Below are 22,342 nucleotides of genomic sequence, written 5' to 3'. Positions count from 1 at the left end.
ATTCACGTCCCAGCACCCACATAGCAGCTCACACCTATCTGTAACTCTAGCCCCAGGTGATCAGACACCCTCTTCTGGCCTCCATGGGAACTGCACACAAGTGGTACACAGACTAGCATGCAAGCAAAACAGCTATACATGTAAACAAAATTAATACAAAATAAAAATATTTCTTTGTTTATGAGAAGCACCCAGTATAAAAACAAACTGTTTGGAATCGTCTACCTTTATTTAGTTCAGAAATCTTTCCATTTTAATATCAGTGCTTTCCTTTGCTATATTTTTTAAAAGATCCCTACTCAAGCACACTTCATTTACCTGCACCGTCCTCCTCTGACATTACAGTGTGGCAGAGAGCAAGCAAGCGAAGGAATTCGTGCACTTTGGGGTCCCCCAGTTCAATGGCTTCCATCAGGCTGTGGTCAGAGAAATGAAGCACTCTTTCTGACTGAGATTTGCCTGGGACGTCCGTAGCCTCCTTTTTCTGTAAGAGAACACCACCACTGAGTCAAGCTTTTTCCAACAATAATCCATTGTTGTCTTTTCATTTTTGACCTTTATACTCTTCATGGGGCTGTAATCACCCTACTTTTAAAAAAAAACCTAAAACCATTAATTAATCCCAAATTGTTTGAAAGATATAAACCCTAATATCCATTTCACATGCTGCTGTGTAGCACAGTAAGACTTCCATCCCAGAGGGAAGTTCGTAAAGACACAGAATGTTAAAGAGGAGGAGAAACATTCTGCCCTGCAAGGAAGATTAATCTTAAACTCAGCAAGTACACAACTCAGAATAGCTTCAGGAAGTTCCTGAAACCAAACAGATTCAATAGAACCCCCTCCTTCCACAAGTATATAAGCAGTAAAGACGTGTATAAGCCGAGAAGGACGCTCACCGACCAGAAACACTACCTGAAAGGGGCAGAGACCAGCCAGGCTGCCTGGAAGAGACTCAGACCCACTGAGCTGCCTGGAAAGGACACTCTCCAATCCTGAGCTGTCTGTAGGTTGTATGGGTTCCCAGCTTTCATGAACTGTCGCCACTCTAAGGTGGGTTCTGGTAACGCAGCTGTCTGAGATAGTCTGCTCCCGCAACCCCTCACCCATTTTCCTATGAATACTCATACCCCAATAAAACCCTTTGGCTCACCAAGATGGCCTTTGGTGGTATCATTTCTTTGGCCTGTCACCGGTTTTCTATCTGGGGTGAGTAGGTTTTTGTCCTCATATCCTTAGGAACAGTTTTGCACAACACCTTCACCATAGGCCTTTGTCTATTTGGGAACTCTAACCTGATCTCCATCTTTTGGCCTTTTGGTGATTTCATGTGGTCATTCCTCATCTTTAGGACAATTATATTGTAATTTTAGGAACTTTATGGCAGCCTTAAAAGTAATAAAATGGTTATTTCCCTTCACAAACAGATTGTATCTCGTAACTTCTCACTTTATAAGGGCACTACAACCATTCGATTACTCTGGCCCTCCCCTTGCATTCCCGTATCCAGGCTGATAACACATGCCATCTACTTTGTAACCAAAATTCAGTATCCCCTCCAAAAATGAAATCACATGCACATTATTTAATGGTATCCAGTTAACGGTTAAGTTTCACACTATGACTAGACTTCCTTTTCTTTGGCTTCAAAGTCTGAATCCATGTGCCTCTCACAGGGATGTTGAAGTACAACTGCCTGGACACACCGCCTCCATGTCTGGAATCCCTCTACATTCCATCCTTAATTTGGGGGGAATGCTGATTTTCATGTATTCTTGTTTTTCAAATGTTTCAATGCGTCCTTTTGCGGGATGAATAAATAATGCTTTTGGCTACATACTCCTTTCCCCCTAACCGTGATTTAATTCGCTCCCTGATCCAGGAGCTACGGGGCTGAAGGGCTACAGAGCTACAGGGTATGCTCTGTCTGAAGGCAGTTGCCACACTTTCAGTCTCTCTGTCACTATACAGCTTGGATCACCCCTAAAGCCATCTAGCAGGGGGCAAAAAATTACGTTTGGGGCTGAAGCTTGAAGCAGCATTGAGCTCGCTCACTATTCGTTGGCATCAGTCAGGTCCTATGGGACCACAGGAGCCCTGACTAGTTGTCCTGACCCTGTCCCCCACAGATGGAATGGCAGGGAGAACTAAGTCGTTCCAGTTTTCTACCAGCAACGCTGTCCCTGCTAACTCTAAGAATGATGAGACTTGGTAACACCGAGGGACTTGGCAAAGATTCCTCTGAAACTCGGAGGCCAAGGTTAGGGGTCCATCAGAGCCAGATCCACGACACTGGCATCAAACATCCCCAGAGTCTGTAGCAACTGCACTCGATAAGCCTGGGTGAGCTAGGGCAGTCTGCACGCCAGTGGCCTGATTCAAATACCTCTCTCCACTATGTCTGTGGGACCCTGGGTGCCTGGCATCATACTTTCACTGAGATACCCTGTCCTGGTGCCAGCAGGGCAGCCAGGGCCCTGTGCTTAGCACTGTCCCAAGAGGAATGAAGAATAGCTTGGGCTTCTTCACAACAGGGGCAGCTGGTGACTAGGGCTGGAGCACCAGAGACCAATGCCATCTGAATTTCCCAGCTGGGCCCTGGTGTGACACAGAGACCTATCCCCTCCCCCCCCCCAGGGTGACCATTACAAGGAGAGGAAAGGAGAGCCGAAAAGTCAGTCATGTTAGTACAATGGCAAGATGGATTGGTGACCCCAAAATAGATGTCTCCAATAGGCAAAATCCTGCTGCCTGAGCAGCCAGGCCATATCCTATATTATGGGACTTCATGTCCCTGCCAGTCCCCAGACCATAGGTGCAGGGTATGCAGCTCATTCTCACTCCCACATCCTGGGCTCTGGCTGAACTATTTAGTAAAGTGGGAAAAGAGACATGGGATAGGGAGGGGCCCTGGTGAGGAACTTGCAGCAAGAGCAGGCTGCAGAGTCAGGACCAGCAGTCCTCACTGGTGTGTGGCCGTGTAAGGCTGAGAGCATGTCTGTCAGCTTCTACCGCTTATGAAGCCACCAGTGTCGACCTCTTGGTGCAGAATCTAATTGTCTGTCCCACCAGGCCGGTGAGTATGCCTTCCTGGGCCAGCAAGGAGATGGAGGAGCAGATTAACTGGTAGTTATGGGTCCTCTTCTGCTCATCAGTCTTGAACTTCCCTCACTTCATGGTCTCCCTGAGACAAACCTCACAGTTTACAGTCTTGGCTTCCACACACTTCAGCAGGGTTAGCTAGTACTTTCCTCCACCCATGGGCTCACTGGGCCTTCTCAGTCCAGTCTTCTCTCCCCCGTCTGTCTTCTGCCATCTCCTTCTCCCCAGGGCTGCTGAACCCTGTTGTCTTGGCTTGGTCTGATAGAAAATGAGGACCCTTTCCACCATCTGTAAGTGCCTTGGGACTCTGTTTACTACCCTCAGCAAGGTGCAGCAGGCCCGCGCGGATAATGGGACCCAGGTCACTGACATCAGCACCCAGTCAGTTGTGATTGTCTCCCAAAAGCACCTTGGTGATGTGGGAGATGCCAGGCCTAGAAGGCTGTGTTGACCTGACAGAGAAGATGGTGAATGAAGGTATTGTCAATCTTGGCAGCTGTATCTGTGTTCTCATTGGTTGAGGTGGGAAGGGTGGCCAGTATGCGGGTACAGCCACCCCACAGCTGGTCTTGATGAACAAGAACTGATAGATCATTATGAGATTCCTGAAGCTTCCCAGCCAAGACGTTGGTGATGTTGGGCTGCATCAGCCACAGCTGCCTACTGAAGAGCTAATGACCTCAGCTACTCCGTCCTCTCTGTATGTAGTTAACGACAGAACTCAGCTCTGCATGTCATCCTTGTCACTCAGTTGTCCTTGCCATGGGAGCGCTGCTGAAGTGGGCACACTGCAGCTTGACTGCAGCCCTTACCTGCTGCCAGCTCTTTCCCCTGGTGCATAGGGTCCTTGATATAACTGTGATTGTCCAGCGAGGCTGGTAGCTACTGGACAATGTGGATAGAAGTCAAGGGAACCCCACTGAGGCTGCTTCCCAGAGGCTTCACCAATGGGTTGAGTTTGCTGGGAGAACGATGTGTTTGAACTTGTAGGCATGAATCAGTCACCTGCTCCGTACCACTTGTGTGGGTGCCCTCAAAGTCAGCTAGGGCCCTGCCTACCTCCAGTACTGGGATGGGGGGGGGGGTCTTGCCTCTGTGTGAATTGGTCCTCCTCAAGGAGCTGTGACTCATAACACTTGTCAGTCTGAATTGGCTCTGGTTTTGTTACTGTGATCACTGCAGGGCCTCCATGGCTGTTTGTCAGTTCACCTGATCGCCTAGCATCATACTTAATCCTGTGACTGGATACCACTTTCAGTAGCAAGGCCCGCATGCTTCATGATGACCCATGAGGCTTCATCTGTCTACTCCTTACCCCTCCCCCAGCCCAGGGATCATGACCAATATGGTGACTTTTCAGCCCAACCAGCTCAAAGATAGGCCCAGAGATGGCAATGCAGCCTGCACTGTTTCTTGAAGAGGCGATGTACTTCCGGCCTGGAATGGCAATTATGTGACTTAACTTGCTTGGGGGCATTGCCAATTGCATAGCCTTGGCTCCCAGGACCGAAGGCCTTTAGTGACATCTTTCATGTGGCCCAGGGTAGGGTCCACATCCATATTTCTGCAGCTCAGTAACATACTAAGCATGAGTGTTACAATAGCTGAGGATCAGCTGACAGCAAAAGTGGTGGCATTCACAATGCCATCTTCAGCCATATTTCCCACCAGTGTAGAGACCTTACCTTGCCGTGAAACCTGTGCTTTTCTATCCATTTGAGCAGAAAGATGAACCCATATGCAGCCCCTGACATTTGATCTCAACGTCACAGAACTCCGCTTGTACCCTTTGACACCAAAATTGATGGGACATCCTGACCTGACTAACTTCATTTTGAGAGCAAAATCTGACCTGAAATTGTGTGTGTGTTGCTATAGTCCCCTTTGAACTACTAATACTTATGAATTAACATTTGCTATTGCAGCTGTAGTAATGTGTTCTGCTGGTAAGCACACCCTTAAATCGCACTACACATCACTAAAGAAAGCGGTGGGTACAACGTATTATTTTTCAACAACCCAAAACTTGGGAATTTCTAACCATCCTTCCCTAAATTTATTACAGGCATGTATTATCGCTTGGCATTTGATTCTGAAGTTAAAAGAACAGATGATCTTCTAACGACTTTTTAAAAGAAAAACAACGCTGAGAGAAATTATCCATTCTGAGATACGGTTTGTCAACACCTGAGGTAAAATTGTAGCCAGGTGCAGGGTCTTTCATCCTCAAACCAGCTTTATTCTAAGATGAGTAATACGGAATAAATGTTATTGATAGTGGGCCAGAAGGCAGGCTAACAGCTTTATGAATTATGGGGCATACAGATCCTAACAAGCATCTGGAACAGGCGCTATTTTCCCCATTTTAAGATGAGAATCTGAATTGTCAAGGCCAGCTATAGAGGAAGTGGCAAAGTCAGAACTGAGGAGAATTTTCTACTTTAAATATTTTGTAGCTACAGCTTCCTAATATAGCTCTTGACTATTTCTGCACCCAAACACAATTTAATAACCACTACCATTTATCATGTTTGCGTTGCACTAGCTTTCTTCATGTAAGCGTTTGTTATTTCTTGAATGTAATAAATATTGAATGTCCTTGAAAAGTCCATGTAGGGAGAGTTTGGTGTCAGAGGGGTCATGTCAGGCTGTGCTATGAACCTTTAAGAGGAGGCAATCCCAGTGGGAATGACTTTGATCAATGACAGTATGTCCTTAAAGGGATTAGATGCCTCTTTTTTTTTTATCTGATTCAAAATGTAACTGTTTGCAATATCTAGCAATCTGCAGATACCCATGCATTTTTATGTAGTAATTCCATTTCTTAAAATGCATTCCACAGGACACCCCAACATTGTGAAGCAACATAAGTACCCAGTTTTCCTCTGAGTTTTCTTTACTATCAAATTATAAGAAACATTTTAAATTCCCATTAATGCTTCTTTATATATATTGTAGGACATAGATATAGCAGGTTATAATTTAACAATTGAAAATAATAAGCACTTAAAATTGATCTCTTAAAGTTTCTAAGGCTGGAGGTTAAGGAAGAGTGTGCATATTCTACCATCACACACATCACACGTTTATAAACCGTGGAACACATTTGTTCACATGTGCAGAAATGGCTCTAAAGATTTTGAAACTGTGTGATCAAGGTACCTAGATTAGAGAAAATATTGAACCATGTGAATCTATTTCTTATTGTATTATACTTTACGTGTTTCATGATGGGTGATACAAATCAGGACTTTAGGAACGTTCACACCTTAAAAGCATATACAGTTTAAAATTAAAACAGAGAATAAAATGTGTCTTCCCTACCTTAGTTATTTCTTTCTTCTGTCCCGGGTCATCTAGTACTTCACCTGCTAAAACAAACATTGAAAGTAAATAGGAAGTAAAATTGAAGCTAGTTTAGATATTTAACTTTAGAAAATAAACCTAGTATTTATTTTGTTTGGGTTTTGGTTTTTTTACACTTTGGAGAGACTATAATTACATCATTTACCCCTTCCCTTTCCTCTCTATAAACACCGTTATATACCCCTTGTTTTTCTCTTTAAATTAATAGTCTCTTTTTCCATTAATTGCTATTGTATATGTAAATAAATATATGTAAATAGACATATATCCCTAAACACAGCCTGCTCAGTCTGTATCATGTCACTTGTATGCATGTTTTCTGGGTTGACCATTTGTATTGGATGACAAATTGGTGTGCCCTTCCCTGAAGCACGACCACTAGCTGGAATAGAATTTCAAATACTGGCCCAATATTTACAGCCCTATACACGGCAACTAATGTAGTGAGATGCTTGTGCTTAAGATAAAGCTAAGATCAGTAGACATTAAAAAGAAAACGAAGAGACATGTATCTCAATCTTAGGCCTCACTCAGCCCTCATCAGAGCAGCTTTGTTTTACAGTAGATGGTGATTAAGCCAGAGACCCACAGCTGAGAGGCTGTGGGATGCTCAGTCCTAGAGAGAGCAGCTGTATCACACACCCCATTCGCCCAAGGCTCAGGGGTCAGGTCAGGAGGAGACAGAGAGATTGTAAGAGTCATAAGATGTGGATGACTCCAAGGAAACTGTAGTCTAGACACCACAACACCATGCATAAGACTGGCATAATCGTGTATAGGTCATACAAGACGCCCGTGTGGAGAGGGGATGTGGTCACCAAGTCACACTCCCAGCTAAGGATCTGTTGTCATTTGATAGCAACTGGCAGAGGGGAAGTCAGTTTTATTTATGAGTGTGACCTCCAGTGGGTAGAATAGCCTCCAGTAAAGGCCACACATCCAAGAGCAGATACATGTGCAGCACATGCTGTGCTTGATGATGGGTTAAAAAAAAATGAAGTCATCAGGTTGGGTGGGTAGGGAAGGTGGCAGGAATCCAGGAGTAGTGCTGGGACGGAGTGGATGTGATCAAAGCGCAGCGACGAAATTCTCAAGGAACTAACAACAAATGAGAAAACAATGAAATGGGGAGCACTAGCTGATCGTGCTCCCCATAAGAGCCATAGACTCACAAAAACCCCAGTGCCTGCCCTGGGAAACCTCCTTTTGATCTGGTGGTCAGGGTGAGCCCAAGAGCCTTAGGGAACAACATAGATGAGCATTGCTCTTGGTTGTCTCCCAGAACTTAAAGGCAAAATCCTACGCTAAAGACACTTCAGACACAGGACTTGGAGGAATCAAGCTGGGACGAACCTGGAAGACTCTTCCCTGAGAAGTAATTTTAATAGTATATGAAGATAGTATGTGAGCTATAAAAGGGAAAAAAAGAACGCTTCTTCTACACTGCTGTATGTGGGAAGTACACACTTACTCTTATTTTTCAGGGGTCACGGTTAAGAAATTACCTGGAGTCTCAGAAGAGACTTTGGGCTTTTGAAGTGCGCTAGGAGTGTTGAAGACCATAAGAACTTTTTAAGTCAGGTGGAGCACATTGTGTACCATGAGCTGGCCGTGAGCCTAAAGGATGGCTATGAGCCTTAGGGAGCAGGGGGCTGAATGTCATGGTTTGAGTATGACAAGTCACTCATAGGCTCCCATGTTTGAACACCTGGTTCCCAACTGGTGACACAGTCTGGGAAGGTTGTGGAACTTTGGGTGTTTTTCTAGCCTTCCCCTGGTATTTGAAGGGCTGATATGATTGAGTAGGACTCTTTTTCTTTTTTTTTTTTTTACAGTAGTGAGGGATTCGCATGCACCTGTACCAGATACTTACATCCTCACCTTCAACAACCTGGCATTAGGAAGCCTTTGAATCAAGTTTTATGGATAAGAAAGTAGAAGAACAAAGTCAAAAGTGGAATAAAATGTCAGTATGATGGGAATTTATAACCATGTCTTTTTCTTCACATATAACTTCATGGTAATGATGTTTGATGTTTGCTTGTGTTTTTTCTGAGGTGCAGGTCTAAGCTATGAAGGCATCTCACCTGCCATGCAGGAGGAGTCCTTGAGCTAGTAATGATTCTAGTCAACCTCCTGAAACACAGATCTCGGGTTCACATGGTCATGGTCCTATCATGATCACACAGGCATTTATTCTAATGAAATGATGAGAAACGATCGTGTCTTTGTACTAAATGGTCCCCCAAAGAAATCCCATTGCAGGACTTGTGATAAAACAGAAGAAAAATTAAAGTCTAAGGAGGTAATAGTTCTGATCCCAAACACAAGATGAAGATAAGTTTGCTGGCTAGTTTTATGTCAACTTGACACATGTTAGAGTCATCAGAGAGGAGGGAGCTTCTACTGAGAAAATGCCTCCATGAGATCAGCTGTGGGGCATTTTTTAAGTCAGTGATTGATGTGGGAATCATCCCATTGTGGGAGGTGCCGTCCCTGGGCTGGTGGTCCAGGGTTCTATAATCACACAGACTGAGCAGGTCGTGTGGAGCAAGCCAGGAAGCTGCACTCCTCCACGGCCTCTGTGTCAGCTCCTGCCTCCAGGACGCTGCCCTGCTTGAGTTCCTGTGTTGACTCCCTTCCAGGATGGGCAATGATTTGGGAATGGAAGCCAAATAAGCCCTTTTCTCCCTCAGTTGCTTTGGTCATGGCGTTTTATCACAGCAACAGTAAACTAAGATGACAAGTCAGAGTAAAAAGCTACAGTTTCCCAAAGCCCAGATCTATGATTCAAAACAAGATTAAGCTGTGCCCAAATTTAAAAAAAGAAAAAGAAAATCTGAACAGTCTGGAGGTCTGCAAGAAAGAACCTGTTTTAAGGGCATAAGTACATTCTAAATTATAATCAGGGCCAAAAGAGAATATTTAACCCTCTCCATCCCTTTCCTGTATACTATGAGGGAAATTACAAACTTTCATAGGCTTTTTAAAATAGGAACATTTACAAAGATCTTAAGACCTCTATTTGAAAATGTCAGAAAGTTGTCTCTAAAAGTAGTCTGCAATAAACATTTTTACAAATGGCTATTGGCCCACATGTCTAATAATTTCAAACTGCTTCTCAGAAATGATATTACTTATGCTAATATAAAGCAAAAGGATCCTCAAATTTTATAATATCCTCTAATATTCTTAAATATTCTTACTTACACTACTATTTAGGTCAAGGCAGTATTCTTAGAAAGCCTCTGAAAATAATGCCCATACATTTTCAGTAATGGTTCTATGCTATTTACTAGGAATGATGGGACTATGAGGCATGCAAGAGCACTTAGGCTGGAGTCACCATGTCCACTCCCAAAGATGGCAGGATATGCAGCAAGGAGTACAAAGGAGCTTAGGAGACCATTACTGCAGGGGTGATGTGGTAGGGTTCAAAGAGGAGGAAGTCAAAAGACAGAACAGTGTTTCTCGATCCCTTGTTTTCCTTCAGGATCAAATCCTGCTTTAAAATATTGGCAATGTGTGATGTTTCCTTCACATTCTGAGACAAAGAAAACGTACTCTCTCAGAACTCTTTGACCTCCCAAAATGTCTTGACTTTCATGAAAGAGGTAAGAGATCCAGAAGAACACTGTGGAAGGCCCCATTGGACTCCCATGTTCTCTATGGAAGAAACTGTCTACTAACTAGCTAATACCCAGTTGAGAAGGGCCAGGTATGCTTGAAAACCCAAATACAGATTATTTATTCACATAGAACAATGCATAGGGGAACTTGGCTGTGAAGGAGTCCTAGAAAGTATGCACTTCAGGAAATAAATATTAAATTTCATCACAAACACATGTATTGACATTGATCCCACAGCAAACATGAGAGGAAGCAAAAGACACTGGCTTAACAAGATAAATAATGCTAGCTAAAACTCATCCTTCCAGGGAATTGGGCCTCCGGAGCACTACAGAGAAAAACCACATGAAAGAGTATCAAAGGGAATCATCTCTACCAATGAATGGCAACAGATCCTAAGTTTCATCAAATTTTTCCAAACATGTACAATAACTAGTTATGGGTATCCATTACATGCCAAGCATCATGGCAACGTTTAATAAGAAAGCCATGATGATTTGGGTAATGGGGTATTATTTTTTTAATGATGCTGCTTATTTATGTATTAAGTTATCATTAAGAAGAAGAAACTATTCCCTTACCATAGACTCTCCCATTGATGGAACATTTTTTGAAAGTCATGATGTTTTGAGTGAGAGTTCCTGTTTTGTCAGAGAAAATATATTCAATCTGGCCCAGTTCTTCATTGAGTGTGGTCGTCCGGGCTTCGGCAGGCATTGCTTTGGCAGCGTAATACATCTTCCGGTCCCAGTTTATAAAATAACTGTGTCCCAGACGGATTACTTCCACGCTGTGGTCCGTTAAGATGAGAAAGAAAGAAAAAGAAGAAGGAGGGAGGCAGGGAGGGAGGAAGGGAGGAAAGAAGGAAAGAGAAAGAGAGAGAGAGAGAGAGAGAGAGAGAGAGAGAGAGAGAGAAAGAAAGAAAGAAAGAAAGAAAGAAAGAAAGAAAGAAAGAAAGAAAGATTCCATCAACATCTTAACACCACGCTTTGCCAAATTCCTCAAGGGTTTCAAAAACAAAAAACATAAATGCTTTGTCCCTAGGTCCTAGCAACCTTCAGAAATGCCTCAGCTGAGAATCTGCTGTTTATTCATAAACCTTAGTGTCCAAGTGACTTCCTCACAGGCATCATAAGGCAAAATGGCTGCCTCATCAGGAAACCTCAGGCAATGGCTTGTTATGTTAAATAAAGTCCAGCGGAGAGTTTTGTATGACATGTTAATTTGAAACTCCATCTGCATCTCAGAGTGAGCAGACCCTTACTGAAGATATTTGGCATACACCTATTTAGAAGAAATGCATTCTAAGATATTGATAGGGTTTTACTTTGCAAATAAGCCAGCAGAAAGTCTCTATTAAGTAGCAAGCAAACCGTGATGAATCTTGACTAAAAAAAAAGGTTTCCCACTTCCTGTCTTGCATTCCAGTAATGACTTATATATTCAGACTCTAGACAGGCAAAGTTTGTGGACAAGGGTCTTAGTCCAAACTTGTCATCTATAGTGCCATAGTGTGACAAAATGAGGAATGGCTCTTCTAGGAGACTTTATGGAGGGCTTCTCTAAGGTTTGTGCTAAATTGTTCACTGCTTTCAAAGAACTATATTTCATAAAACTAAGTGCAACTTGGATAAAAAAGATACATTTTTCAGATATTTCATTTTGACAAGCACTTCTATTGATAACATAGAGTGATTTTATTCAGTTTTACTTTGCTTTTCTATAGTTCCACATCACACCCTAACAGATTTGTTCCTGGACATTATGTAATTTTACTGATAGGAGAAGTTTTTAAATTATTGCTGACCTAAATGAAAGCTTGAAAGTCTCTCTCTCTCTCACACACACACACACACAGAGAGCGAGAGATCATTCACACTACTAGAAGCAGTGGTGGGAATTATTTTGAATGCCCAGGTTCATAATCACTTGCACACATTACTTTTTTTTTCTGGATAGGTTTATTTTAGTTTGAGCTTCCTGTCTTTGCTCACTGGATTTAAATTCATGTCTTTATATATTAACAAGAGCATTCAGGGGAACATAAAATTGTACTGATAATAGCAGACACCTATAATTTATTTCTTTTTTTATTAAAAAGGTGCATGTTTATTTTGCTTTCTGGCTCTGTGCTTGTGCCTTCAACACTTTCGCAACAATTTTCTGCTCCTCAATAAGGAAAGCCTGCTTGATCCTGTCACGGACACACTTGGCACACATGGAGCCACCATAGGCCCGGCTGACATGCTTCTTTGTCTTAGACAATCTCATGAGGACTTTTGGTCTCACAGCACGAACCCCTCGGAGTCGGCCTGGGCACACACCGCATGCTGATTTAGGTGCTTTCCCAAACTTCTTGGTGTAAAGGTAAACAATCCTGTTGCCGCGGGTTCGGGACAGCCTAGTTTTGTTGGAGGCTGTGTTGTAGGAAAGCCTACGACGGTATGTCAAACGCTGGACCATTCTGAGTGCCCGAGGGCTTCGCTGTCGCTGAGCGCTTTACTACCACGACTCGAGCCACTCGTGTCTGGCTACGAGCCAAGGTCGAGCCCACCCCAAGCCTCTCCTCGCCCCTCACCCTCAGGCCAGCTATAGCACTGTCCCCCAGGATGTCCCGCCCGCCTAAGTCCTCCGATGGCGGCAGATTGTAAACCTATAATTTATTTCTTATCTTTTTTTTTCTCATCTGCACTTGAAGAAGGCTGGGTGATGTGCACATCTTCCTTGAATACTGAATGCTGTACATCTAGTTCTTCAAGGACACTGGGAGCATCTACACTTCCAGCTAAGGGTAATATGAGACAAGGTCATCTCTGAGTTTCTCCCATGCTGCAGTACAAGCCAATGGAAAGCTGCAAATTCCCTCACATTCTGGGGCCTTAAAATCGCCTGTCCGAGAATATGGGTCTCCATTTGGCTTGGGAAAAGAGGGTCTAGGAGGGTGACAGTACAACACGCAGCCCTCTCCTTCACACACACACACACACACACACACACACTGTGAGTGGGCCTTTCTTAAAGCATAAACACATTGACAGCATGGAAATATCGTTTTCAAAGTAAATGTCTTTGCTCACCTGGAACTGTTAACTGTTCAAAGTGAATCACGAACTCTCGCCATATGGCACTGGTTTATGTATTGTACCTATCCAAAAGCCTAATAGGGCCTTTTGTGGACGCCTTCAGCCCTCATCACAGAGACACCCGGAAGGTCTCTGGTCCTGTATCACGGTGTTTAAGCACTTAGGACCAAACAGCCTGAAATTTCTTGGCCCACTCTTCCCATTGGGTTGAGATCACAGTTATTCAGCACGAGGAAAGTCTGACCTTTTCATCTTCGCCAGTCCCAAATCCCACTCGGTTTAGAGACAGAGGAAACAAGGTGCAAGTGCCAGCCGTTTGGATTTAGACCTTTAGCTCTTCATTCTGACTATGCAATTAGTTATGTAATCTTGATTAAATAAATTCCCCCATTTCAACAGAGCTTTTTGAGAAGATCCAGGGGACACGTAAATGAGATAATGTATGTGATGTTCCTTATGCAAAACTTTAAAACAGGAAGCAAGGCCACCTCTGGAATGTGGCAAGGCCTCATTTTCATGTTACATTATAGAGCACCAGAGAATGATTTTGAAATCAGAAAAAGCGATGCAGAAGAAGGTTGCGAAAGCAAAGTGCTGTGCCTACATCAAATAAATGTAAACAGATATCTAAAGGTAATTGCTATGATTTGGATACAAAGGAATTCAGAAATCAATTATTTTTAATGTCCTCATTTTATAGAGCAGCACACATTTGACGAATACAAGACAAAAAGAAGGCAAGTACTTTCATGAAGGCCAGGGATATTGTTACCAATGCCAACATCAAAAACCTGGGCTGCTAATATTATAAATATGGTTTTTGGCTAACAACTATTTACTAAAAGTAAAAGGGATGCTAACCTGGGAATCTAGCCATGTTTAAAAAAAAACAAAAACAAAAACAAAACAAAACTACCTCTCAAAACATTAAATGAAAACTCCCCCAGAGCAGTACAAGAAAGACCATACAAAGACCCTGTGTCATCCAGGCTAAGGGCATAAACTACGCATGCGCAGATGGTAAGGCACTGTGCACACGTGCAGATGGTACGCCGCTGTCACATTGATTATTAGGAGACACAAGAGGAAAGCAACAAAGTTAATATAGCTTTTATGGCAAAGAGCAGCCTTTACTACCGGCTTTGTAATGGGGTTCAAGCACGAGAGCGTCTCAGTATCAAAGATGAGCCAGCAGAATACAGATCACACAGGGCTCAGGCTGCCCACAGCGGCAGAAGGCCCGGAGTGATGTGTGGGGTTGTGACCACAAGCTTCAATTTCCCATCACTTGGCATTTCAGCTTCCTGACCTCTATCCAAAACAAGAGTGAATTTTATTCATTACTTCCCTTGTTTCACTGAAGCTCAGCTTTTGGAAAGAGAAAAAAGAGGTTAGTCGTAATTAGTGGAGGTTCAGAGCTGCAGGTTTTGTATGTTCTTAAAGTCCTGATGGCAAGGACTGACAAACAACCAAGTCCTAGCTTGGCTCCAGGATCTCTGGTACTGTCTGACTCAGTCTTGAAAGAATTGGGATAGAGAATGTCTCGGGTAAACCTATCTAAGTCTTTTAGAACACACTCACTCACACACACACATCTGCATGAAGAAAGGGGAGGTGAAAGCAGGGAGGAAAACATGCGTATGTTTGGAGAAAGAGAATACATTCACAGAGAGCAAGCATACACTCACACATAGAAAGAGAGAACACACACACACACTGTGAGTCCTTTCTGTATTATAATGGCTGCCAATAATAAGGTAATTTATTCTGTAGGGTTAATGTATGACAGAACAGCACCTGCATCCTGGCACCTGCGGCAAACCAATGACAGAGAGGTCACATCTCAAAATATCCCAGGTTTTCTTTTTCTTACCTTAGACCAGCTCAATTTTATTCATCAGATTGCTTGAGCATAGCACAATTTACATGCTCCAAAGAAATGCAACCCTAAGAAACCTTACTAATGAAGGAGAAAATAAAATATATTCATTGTGATTTTTAAAAAGTACAGGTAAAACAGAATTAAAGAGCTAAGTCACCTCATTTCTAACACGCGTAGCAGGTCACACAGGGGGCAGTGATGAAGCGATTCCATTGCAGTGTAAACACTCACCTCACATATAATGAAATGGGCACAAGTGTGTTGAGGATAATAACATATGACCAGAAAGTTAGGAATCCTGAGAATAAGGAACTCTTTTCGCCTTCTCTCCAAAAGAGGAAAGTTCTGAACTGGTCTCCAACTTTACTCTCCCAGATTGAATTTCCTATTGCAAGAATAATTCCCAAGCATACCAGAAATCCAAAAATCTGAAACAAGAATAGAGGTATAGAAGTGAAGGTTAACGTGAACCCTAAATTTGTCAAATCAACACAATGTAGCTACAAATCAATTTCCCATAAGAAACTATCATTTGAAAATCAAATTATATAAACCTTTTCTTACTTAAAATAAAGCATACGAATAAATTTCATATGGCTAAAATCTGGCATACGTTTTCTCCCTTGATTCTCCCACTAACTCTCACTAAGGCAGATACAATTATTCTCAGATTAAAAACAAAAGAATAAGCACAGAAAAGACTATGTTGCAGATTGACCCATATCACAAAGGCAGTTACAAACCCTTACTCAGAAAAATCACGTTTCAATGCTTTAAGTCCAACGCTTGAAGTCCAGAAGGCCATGTTCCCTCGGTGCCCTGGCGGTACCAGGGCACATCTGCTGTCCAGCTGTAATGTACTGTAATGGTTCACCTCAATCGACAGTGTGATAGACTTTAGGATCAACATGGAAACAAGCCTGTAGGTGACTCTAGATGATCTAGACTCGATTAATTGAAGAGGGACGACCCATCTACATGTGGGCAGCGACAACCCACCACCAGGTGTACCCAGACTGTTTAAATGAGAGAGCAAGCTGAGCGCCAGCATCCACCTCTCTCTGCTCGCTAACCGTGTGTGCCACGTGACCAGCTGCCTCCCGCTCCTTCGGCCACGTCTTCACCACCATGAATGGCTGCATCCCCAGAGCTGTGAACCAAGCTGAATTCCTCTTTTAAATGGCTCTTGTCAGGAGTTTGATAACAGCAACAAGATAAGCAACTACTACCCTGACTGGGACTCTCTCTCACCACCTCACACTTGCCGGAGCTCTTCACTGTGGGTCTGCCCGCAAATCCTTACACGCGGACGGCAGAAAAATAGGATGAGCCGAAACACCTTGTGATGTAGATACTTTGCGTTTGAAATCTTTGAAGTAAGTGGGAGGCAAGGTGAAAATGTGTACCAGATTTTAACGTCACCATTACTATCAGAATTAGAAAAGCAAACATGTTAGAAGCCCGTCAATCAGAGACAAGGAAGTCATCGGTGAGTCTAAACCCTCGGTCTCACAGATTAAGGACACAAATGTGATGTCCTGAAAATGAATCTGGGGAGATTCGTTCTGCTAAGGGTTTCTCTGTGTCAGAGGCTCACACTAAGTCACTGTTGAGGCAGAAATGAATGTACAAAGTAGGAATGTGTCAAATTTTTCTCCAATAAAGACTTTTCCTGAGGTCTTTAGCTGTTTTCTTCTTCATTCTCATGAATAAAATAGAATATAAAGACAAAGTTGAAGAAATCCTTACTGAAGATATATTAGAAAAACTAGATATGAGAGAAAAATTAAGTTGTGTGTCCCCTATACCCTACCAATTTGGTATCTACATCACAGTATCTTCTCCTTTTTTTGGTATCTTCTCCTTTTAACAGTTGGTATTATAAATTAATTGAATGGAAATACTTTAAACAATTGAAATAAATGATGTTTGGCATTAAATGCCCCAACTTAAGAAAAAAAAATTTGGCTTTTACGTCCTGAGAAAAATCATCCTATTTCCAACCACAGAAATAGAGGACAATACCAGCCTCTGAGACAGTGACTTTACCCTGTAATAGATGATAAGTGATTATGATGATAATGATATGATAGATAGATAGATAGATAGATAGATAGACGACAGACAGTAGAGAGAGACGACAGTAGATAGATAGATAGATAGATAGATAGATAGATAGATAGATAGATAGATAGATACCATTATCCACACTATGTAGAGAGGATTTGAGCAAAGATAAGATTTTACTTATCTCAAAAGTGAGTTAGCTTTCCAAGCACAAATCCTTGAGACAAAGGCCCTTTATAAAAACTAGGCTACCTCTCACAAGAACTCCTACCACTGGCTGAAAATTTATTTTGATCTAGGAAATAAAAGTGAGTAAACTGAGCCCTAAATATAAAATTGCCAAATGCAAGTTTCGAAAAGAGTTCAGACTTCTGAATGAATTCTCAGAAAAGCAAATTAAACATATTAAGATAGCAATGACTTGTGGCATTGCCCAGTTCGATCACAATGACATACCCAGGCCACCAGAGCACCCATCAACTTGTCAGTGACTCTCCCACAGAAACAGAGTGTGCATCACCCTGCCAGGGACTCTCCCAGAGTATTAGACTCTACCTAGCCTGCCAGTGGATCACTCAGAGTACTAGACTACTCAGCCTACCAGTGACTCTCCCAGAGTGCTATGATGGGGAACTTCAGCCAATCACATTCTGCTTAGGGTGTGTCCCCCTGGGGCCACACAAAACAAATAAAAGTCCAGGTGTGCTTGGCTCTGCCCTTTTTGTTCCCTGCACTTCTGGATAGCTGGAACCCAGGTTTTGTAAGTTTCCTTTCTTCTGTTTATTAAAGCTAAATCTTTTATATTAAGCTACTCTGGTTAATTTTTAACTACCGATCGACCATGCCCATCAGTACTAGAGTACTACTCAACTTGCAAAGTTACTCATTCAAATTCCTAGAGTCTACTGAGCCTGTCAGTGACTCACCCAGAGTACTAGCCTCTATTCAACCTGAAAGTTACTCACCCAGAGTACTAGAATGTGCCTCAACCTCTTAATGCACAGCACAAGGGTTGCTCAACAACCTGTGAGAAACTTACCCACAGGACTAGGGTATTCATCAATCTATCAATGCTTGTCCTTTTAAACTTTGTCTTGCCACTGTTCTGCATTAATTTAGTGTCAGGACCTGTAAAAAACAAGTAACAATTTTGAGACAAAAACAGTCTAATGGCAGGTATCAATACATTTCAATAATAACTCTGAATGTTATAAATTCCCCAATCAAAGGGCACAGACAAGTAGACTGGCTCAAAAGGCAAGAATCTTCTGTTTTGCTACCTTTCAGAAAGAAGCCACAAAAGGCAGAAACTACTTTAGGGCTAAAAGATGGGAAATAATATTCCAGTCAACAGAAATCCATAAAACAACCAGGTGTTATTGTTCCAATGTCTAAAAAAATAAACTTCAAATCCAAACTAGTGAGAAAAGATAAAGTAATTTCATATTGATTAAGGAGAAAACCCATAAAGAGGATACTATGATTCTAAACATGCGTGTCCTGAACACAGAACACCCAATTTCATTAAATAAAAGGCTTTAGTTATAGAGTCACAAATTAAGTTCAACCAAATAGTAGAAGGTGAGATTAATTTTCCACTTTTACCAACTGACAGACAGGCCACCCTGACAAAAATGTAAATTAAGGCTGGAGAGATGGCTCAGTCATTAAAGTCTAGGCTCACAACCAAAAATAAGCAGAGGAATGCCTAAGTTAAATGGCATCATAGGTCAAATGGACTTAACAGATGTCTACAGAATATTCCATCTCAACAGTGCAGAATCCATGTTTTCTCAGCAACCCATGGACTAGTCTCCAAAATAATCATCAGTTAGGACCCAAAGCTAATCTTAACAAATAGAGGAAAACTGAAATGATTCCTTAAACATAGAATAAAACAATAGCAGCAACAAAATACAGAATCATACTTGACAGTGTGCCTCATCCTCACCTTTAAATCTGGTCAACAAAGCTTCTTAATCCAACTTTCTAAGAAGTTTCTGACATTCCTCTTCTCTAGTCCCATGGTCTCTATCTTGGTCTAAATATCATCTCCTAACTGCAAAAAAGTCTCGTTACTGGACTCCACGGCTTCAGAATGATTTTTATAACTGCGTGGAAGTATGTAGAGATTTGTTGACTCTTGGTCTGGTTAATTTTGGCCTGTGATTTTTTTTTAATTTACAAATTCTCTTAGTAAAGTTTTAGTTTTAAAAATGCTCACTACCTTTGCCTCCCTGCATCTGCTCTGTCCTGAATGCTAATCACTGTTTCCCTGCATCTCAAACCACAACTGTGCCCTCATTTCAGGGCCTGCTGTCCATTTACAAGCATTATGCATACTGTAGGCAAGATTCCATCCTTCCCATATATTTATTTAAAATATTTAATATATTCTGCCTCTTAAACACTCTTGGGATAAAGACCAAATTTTTACACATAAACCATGAGGTCTGCATAGCCCAGCTGTTCCCCCACCTCCAGTCACATCCCAACGAGCATCTCCTTGCTTTCTGTTCCCCATCAGAACACTGAAGGTTTCTGACCTCACTCACACCACATCTTGGCCCACGGCCTGTGAAGTAGTTAGCTCTTGCCTTCCTTATACTCTCTACTTTCTTCCACTTTCCTGGCCCTTCATTTTCGTCTGTCTATAAATCTCAACCCAGGAAAGTCTTACCCAAAGTCACGATCTAATCACATTCTTTCTTCATAATTCTATTGTGAATGCATGTTCTTCTAATCGGCACTCATCTCTACTTGAGATTATATAATCACCATCATAATTACATGGAAGTAGCATATTGAAATATCAAATAATTTCTATCCTACAAGACTGACAACCATATGAGTAAAGGGAATACATTTGGATTTTTCCTACATTTAATCCCTAGTTAATCAGTCATTACCTTAGGCAATATAGCGTGCCTAGAATGTACTTGGCATTCAGTAAATAATTAAACTTCCCATAAATTTAATATTTCTTATATTTTGGGTAATGTGCAAATGTACTTTTATTTTATTTTGATAATTTCCTGTAAGCATATTGTATTTACATCACATCCACTTCTCATCCCCCACAACTCTTCCTAAGTCTCTTGCTACTTTCTCTCCTTTAATTACTATTATATATTCACATATATGTATGGATAGATAGATAGATAGATAGATAGATAATTTGTTGAGTCCATTAGAGTTGCTCATATGTACATGTGTTTAAGATAGAGCAGTAGGGACTGAATAACCTGTCAGGGGTTCATCCCTGGAGAAGCCTGAGTTCTCTAATGATTACAAGGTGACAAACAAGTTCTTGCAAGTCAAGAATTTAACTTTCCTGAGACTTCTCATCCTATAAGCCCAGAAACAGAACTTAAATCTCGACATGTCTAACTTAAAAGCTCTTGCTCTCAATTATTATTTGTAAACTACATGAGACAATAAATCAATGTATATTTAATACTGTACCTCATTCAGGATCCCAACAGGAATCACCGAATAAGAATAATTATAGAAAAGTTTATGTAGAAATTCCATAAAGTGTGGGTAGGGGCAAGTTGGAAGCAAAAGACTAATACAGTAAGACAGCTTAGTAGCAATCAAACTGTTTCTCCACCTGAGACAAAGTGATGGCGTATTATTATTATTGACCCTAAGGGAAGGTATATTATTGAATCCTAAAGGTGGGAGCTCTAGGCTTTCAGCCTTTACAAGAGTGATCTTATGTTAAAGGACCCAACCAATCTGAACTAACTACATAAGGATGTAGATTTGGTGAATAAATACCTAGAGTTTAATCGTTTTCCTCCTTTTGATTTTTTTCCAAGACTCACCAATACAAAAAACAAACATAAGGGAAGCTGTAAATACCAACTACAAAGACAAGCCTGCAAGGCAAGAGAAGGTTGGAAAATGAAGAGCTAAGACCCCTACAGGAAGATGAATGGCGGCCAGCACAGCAGGGACTTTATATACACCAGGATGGCACTGGGCTTACAGACTCTTGAGTAAGTATGGCCTCTTCTCTCAGAAACAAGCTTTGCTCCCCTCTTGAGGACAGCCACCAGCAGGAAAGCATGACCAGATGTCCATGTGTATTAACCTTGTGAGTGATAAGTTTGTAAAGTAAACCATCTCTCTGAAGTTCATCTTTGTGCCTCCTAAACAGGATGTATAAGTGGGATTTAAATATAAAAATAAGAGTTGGTAATTCATTTTGGATTCAATTTTCACAAGATCTAAGTACTGCCTGCAACTTGTGTCCTAAGTCCAGGCTTAGGGACTCAGGGTACCTATATATTCAACTCTGACGTAGACAAGAACAATCCTGACTTTCTCTGCTTGCCAGTGTTCTGATTAAGCTCTCTCTTAACTAAAGTCAATGCAAATATTGTCTGTTTCACAAACATCTACCTGACAAATGCCATCTCAAAGTGAACATCTGGGACTCATCACAAAAGAACAGAGAGCTCCTTTTCTCCTCCACCAAAATACAGAGAATAGTTCCATTTTCCCAGCCCTGCCCAGAGAGACATTAGTGTGTTCTGAATTGTTGGTAAAAGAATTGAGAAGCAGGCATGGCAAAGATATCAACAAGTATCCTCTTTCATACACATCATGCATTGCACCTCAGCCAGGTATTCTAGTGTGCTGATATTATCCTGTGGTCCACACAGGGAGGAGCCTAGGAAGACTTAGAGAAAGGATTCGCTTCCTGATCTGCCCCACATCTGCCTGATCCCTAGTCTGTGGACTTCTGTTCAACTCAACTCCTTCCATTCATATAAAAGGATTTTCCTACAGAGACATTTTTATGAAAACTTTGGCTCCCCCAACAGCTCTCAAGACTGACTATCAACAGCTGTCCTAGGACAAGCAATATGACTCAGTTGAACTAGAGCCTTGAACTGTCATTTTGAACAAGATCATACAAATGTAACAAACTTTTGAATGACAGCCCATCCCTAGGATGAGGCATTTCCACTTCGGTGATAACAGGGATCAAATGTTTACCACGAGACCTTCAGATGGGGAGACTGCTTTGAAATCTCCATGCTTTTGAGCTTAAAGTAAAAGAAATATACGGGTAAGCTTGGGTTTTTTCTCTGCAAGAAAGATGGAAATACGACATAAATAACCATAGACTTACTTAACCTCATTAACAACAACAAAAAAAAAATCTGATGAAACTACATTCAGCCCCAGACAAAAGCTT

General features: G+C 41.8%; 1 protein-coding gene and 1 pseudogene across 5 annotated transcripts in view; both read right to left on the bottom strand.

Annotated features, from left to right (window-relative positions):
* Positions 1-22,342, bottom strand: part of Atp8b4 (ATPase phospholipid transporting 8B4 (putative)) — a 171,662-nt gene that overhangs the window by 77,240 nt on the left and 72,080 nt on the right. For 4 of the 5 annotated variants that reach the window (XM_048459636.3, XM_087911238.1, XM_048459634.3 and 1 more), the window contains exons 11-15: positions 18,170-18,258; positions 15,295-15,491; positions 10,680-10,888; positions 6,427-6,473; positions 319-484 (exon numbers count right to left, since the gene is read on the bottom strand). In XM_048459636.3, coding sequence (XP_048315593.3) covers positions 319-484; positions 6,427-6,473; positions 10,680-10,888; positions 15,295-15,491; positions 18,170-18,258 — 708 coding nt within the window. The remainder of the gene's footprint in view (positions 1-318; positions 485-6,426; positions 6,474-10,679; positions 10,889-15,294; positions 15,492-18,169; positions 18,259-22,342) is intronic. The other variant, XM_048459640.3, reaches the window with a different exon arrangement.
* On the bottom strand, positions 12,176-12,616 carry LOC148120646 (large ribosomal subunit protein eL34 pseudogene; annotated as a pseudogene).

Source organism: Myodes glareolus, chromosome 10 (genome assembly GCF_982192425.1).
Source record: "Myodes glareolus chromosome 10, mMyoGla1.1, whole genome shotgun sequence".
Lineage (NCBI taxonomy): Eukaryota > Metazoa > Chordata > Mammalia > Rodentia > Cricetidae > Myodes > Myodes glareolus.
Note: the sequence above shows the minus strand (reverse complement) of the source record. Positions and strands in the feature narration are given on the sequence as shown.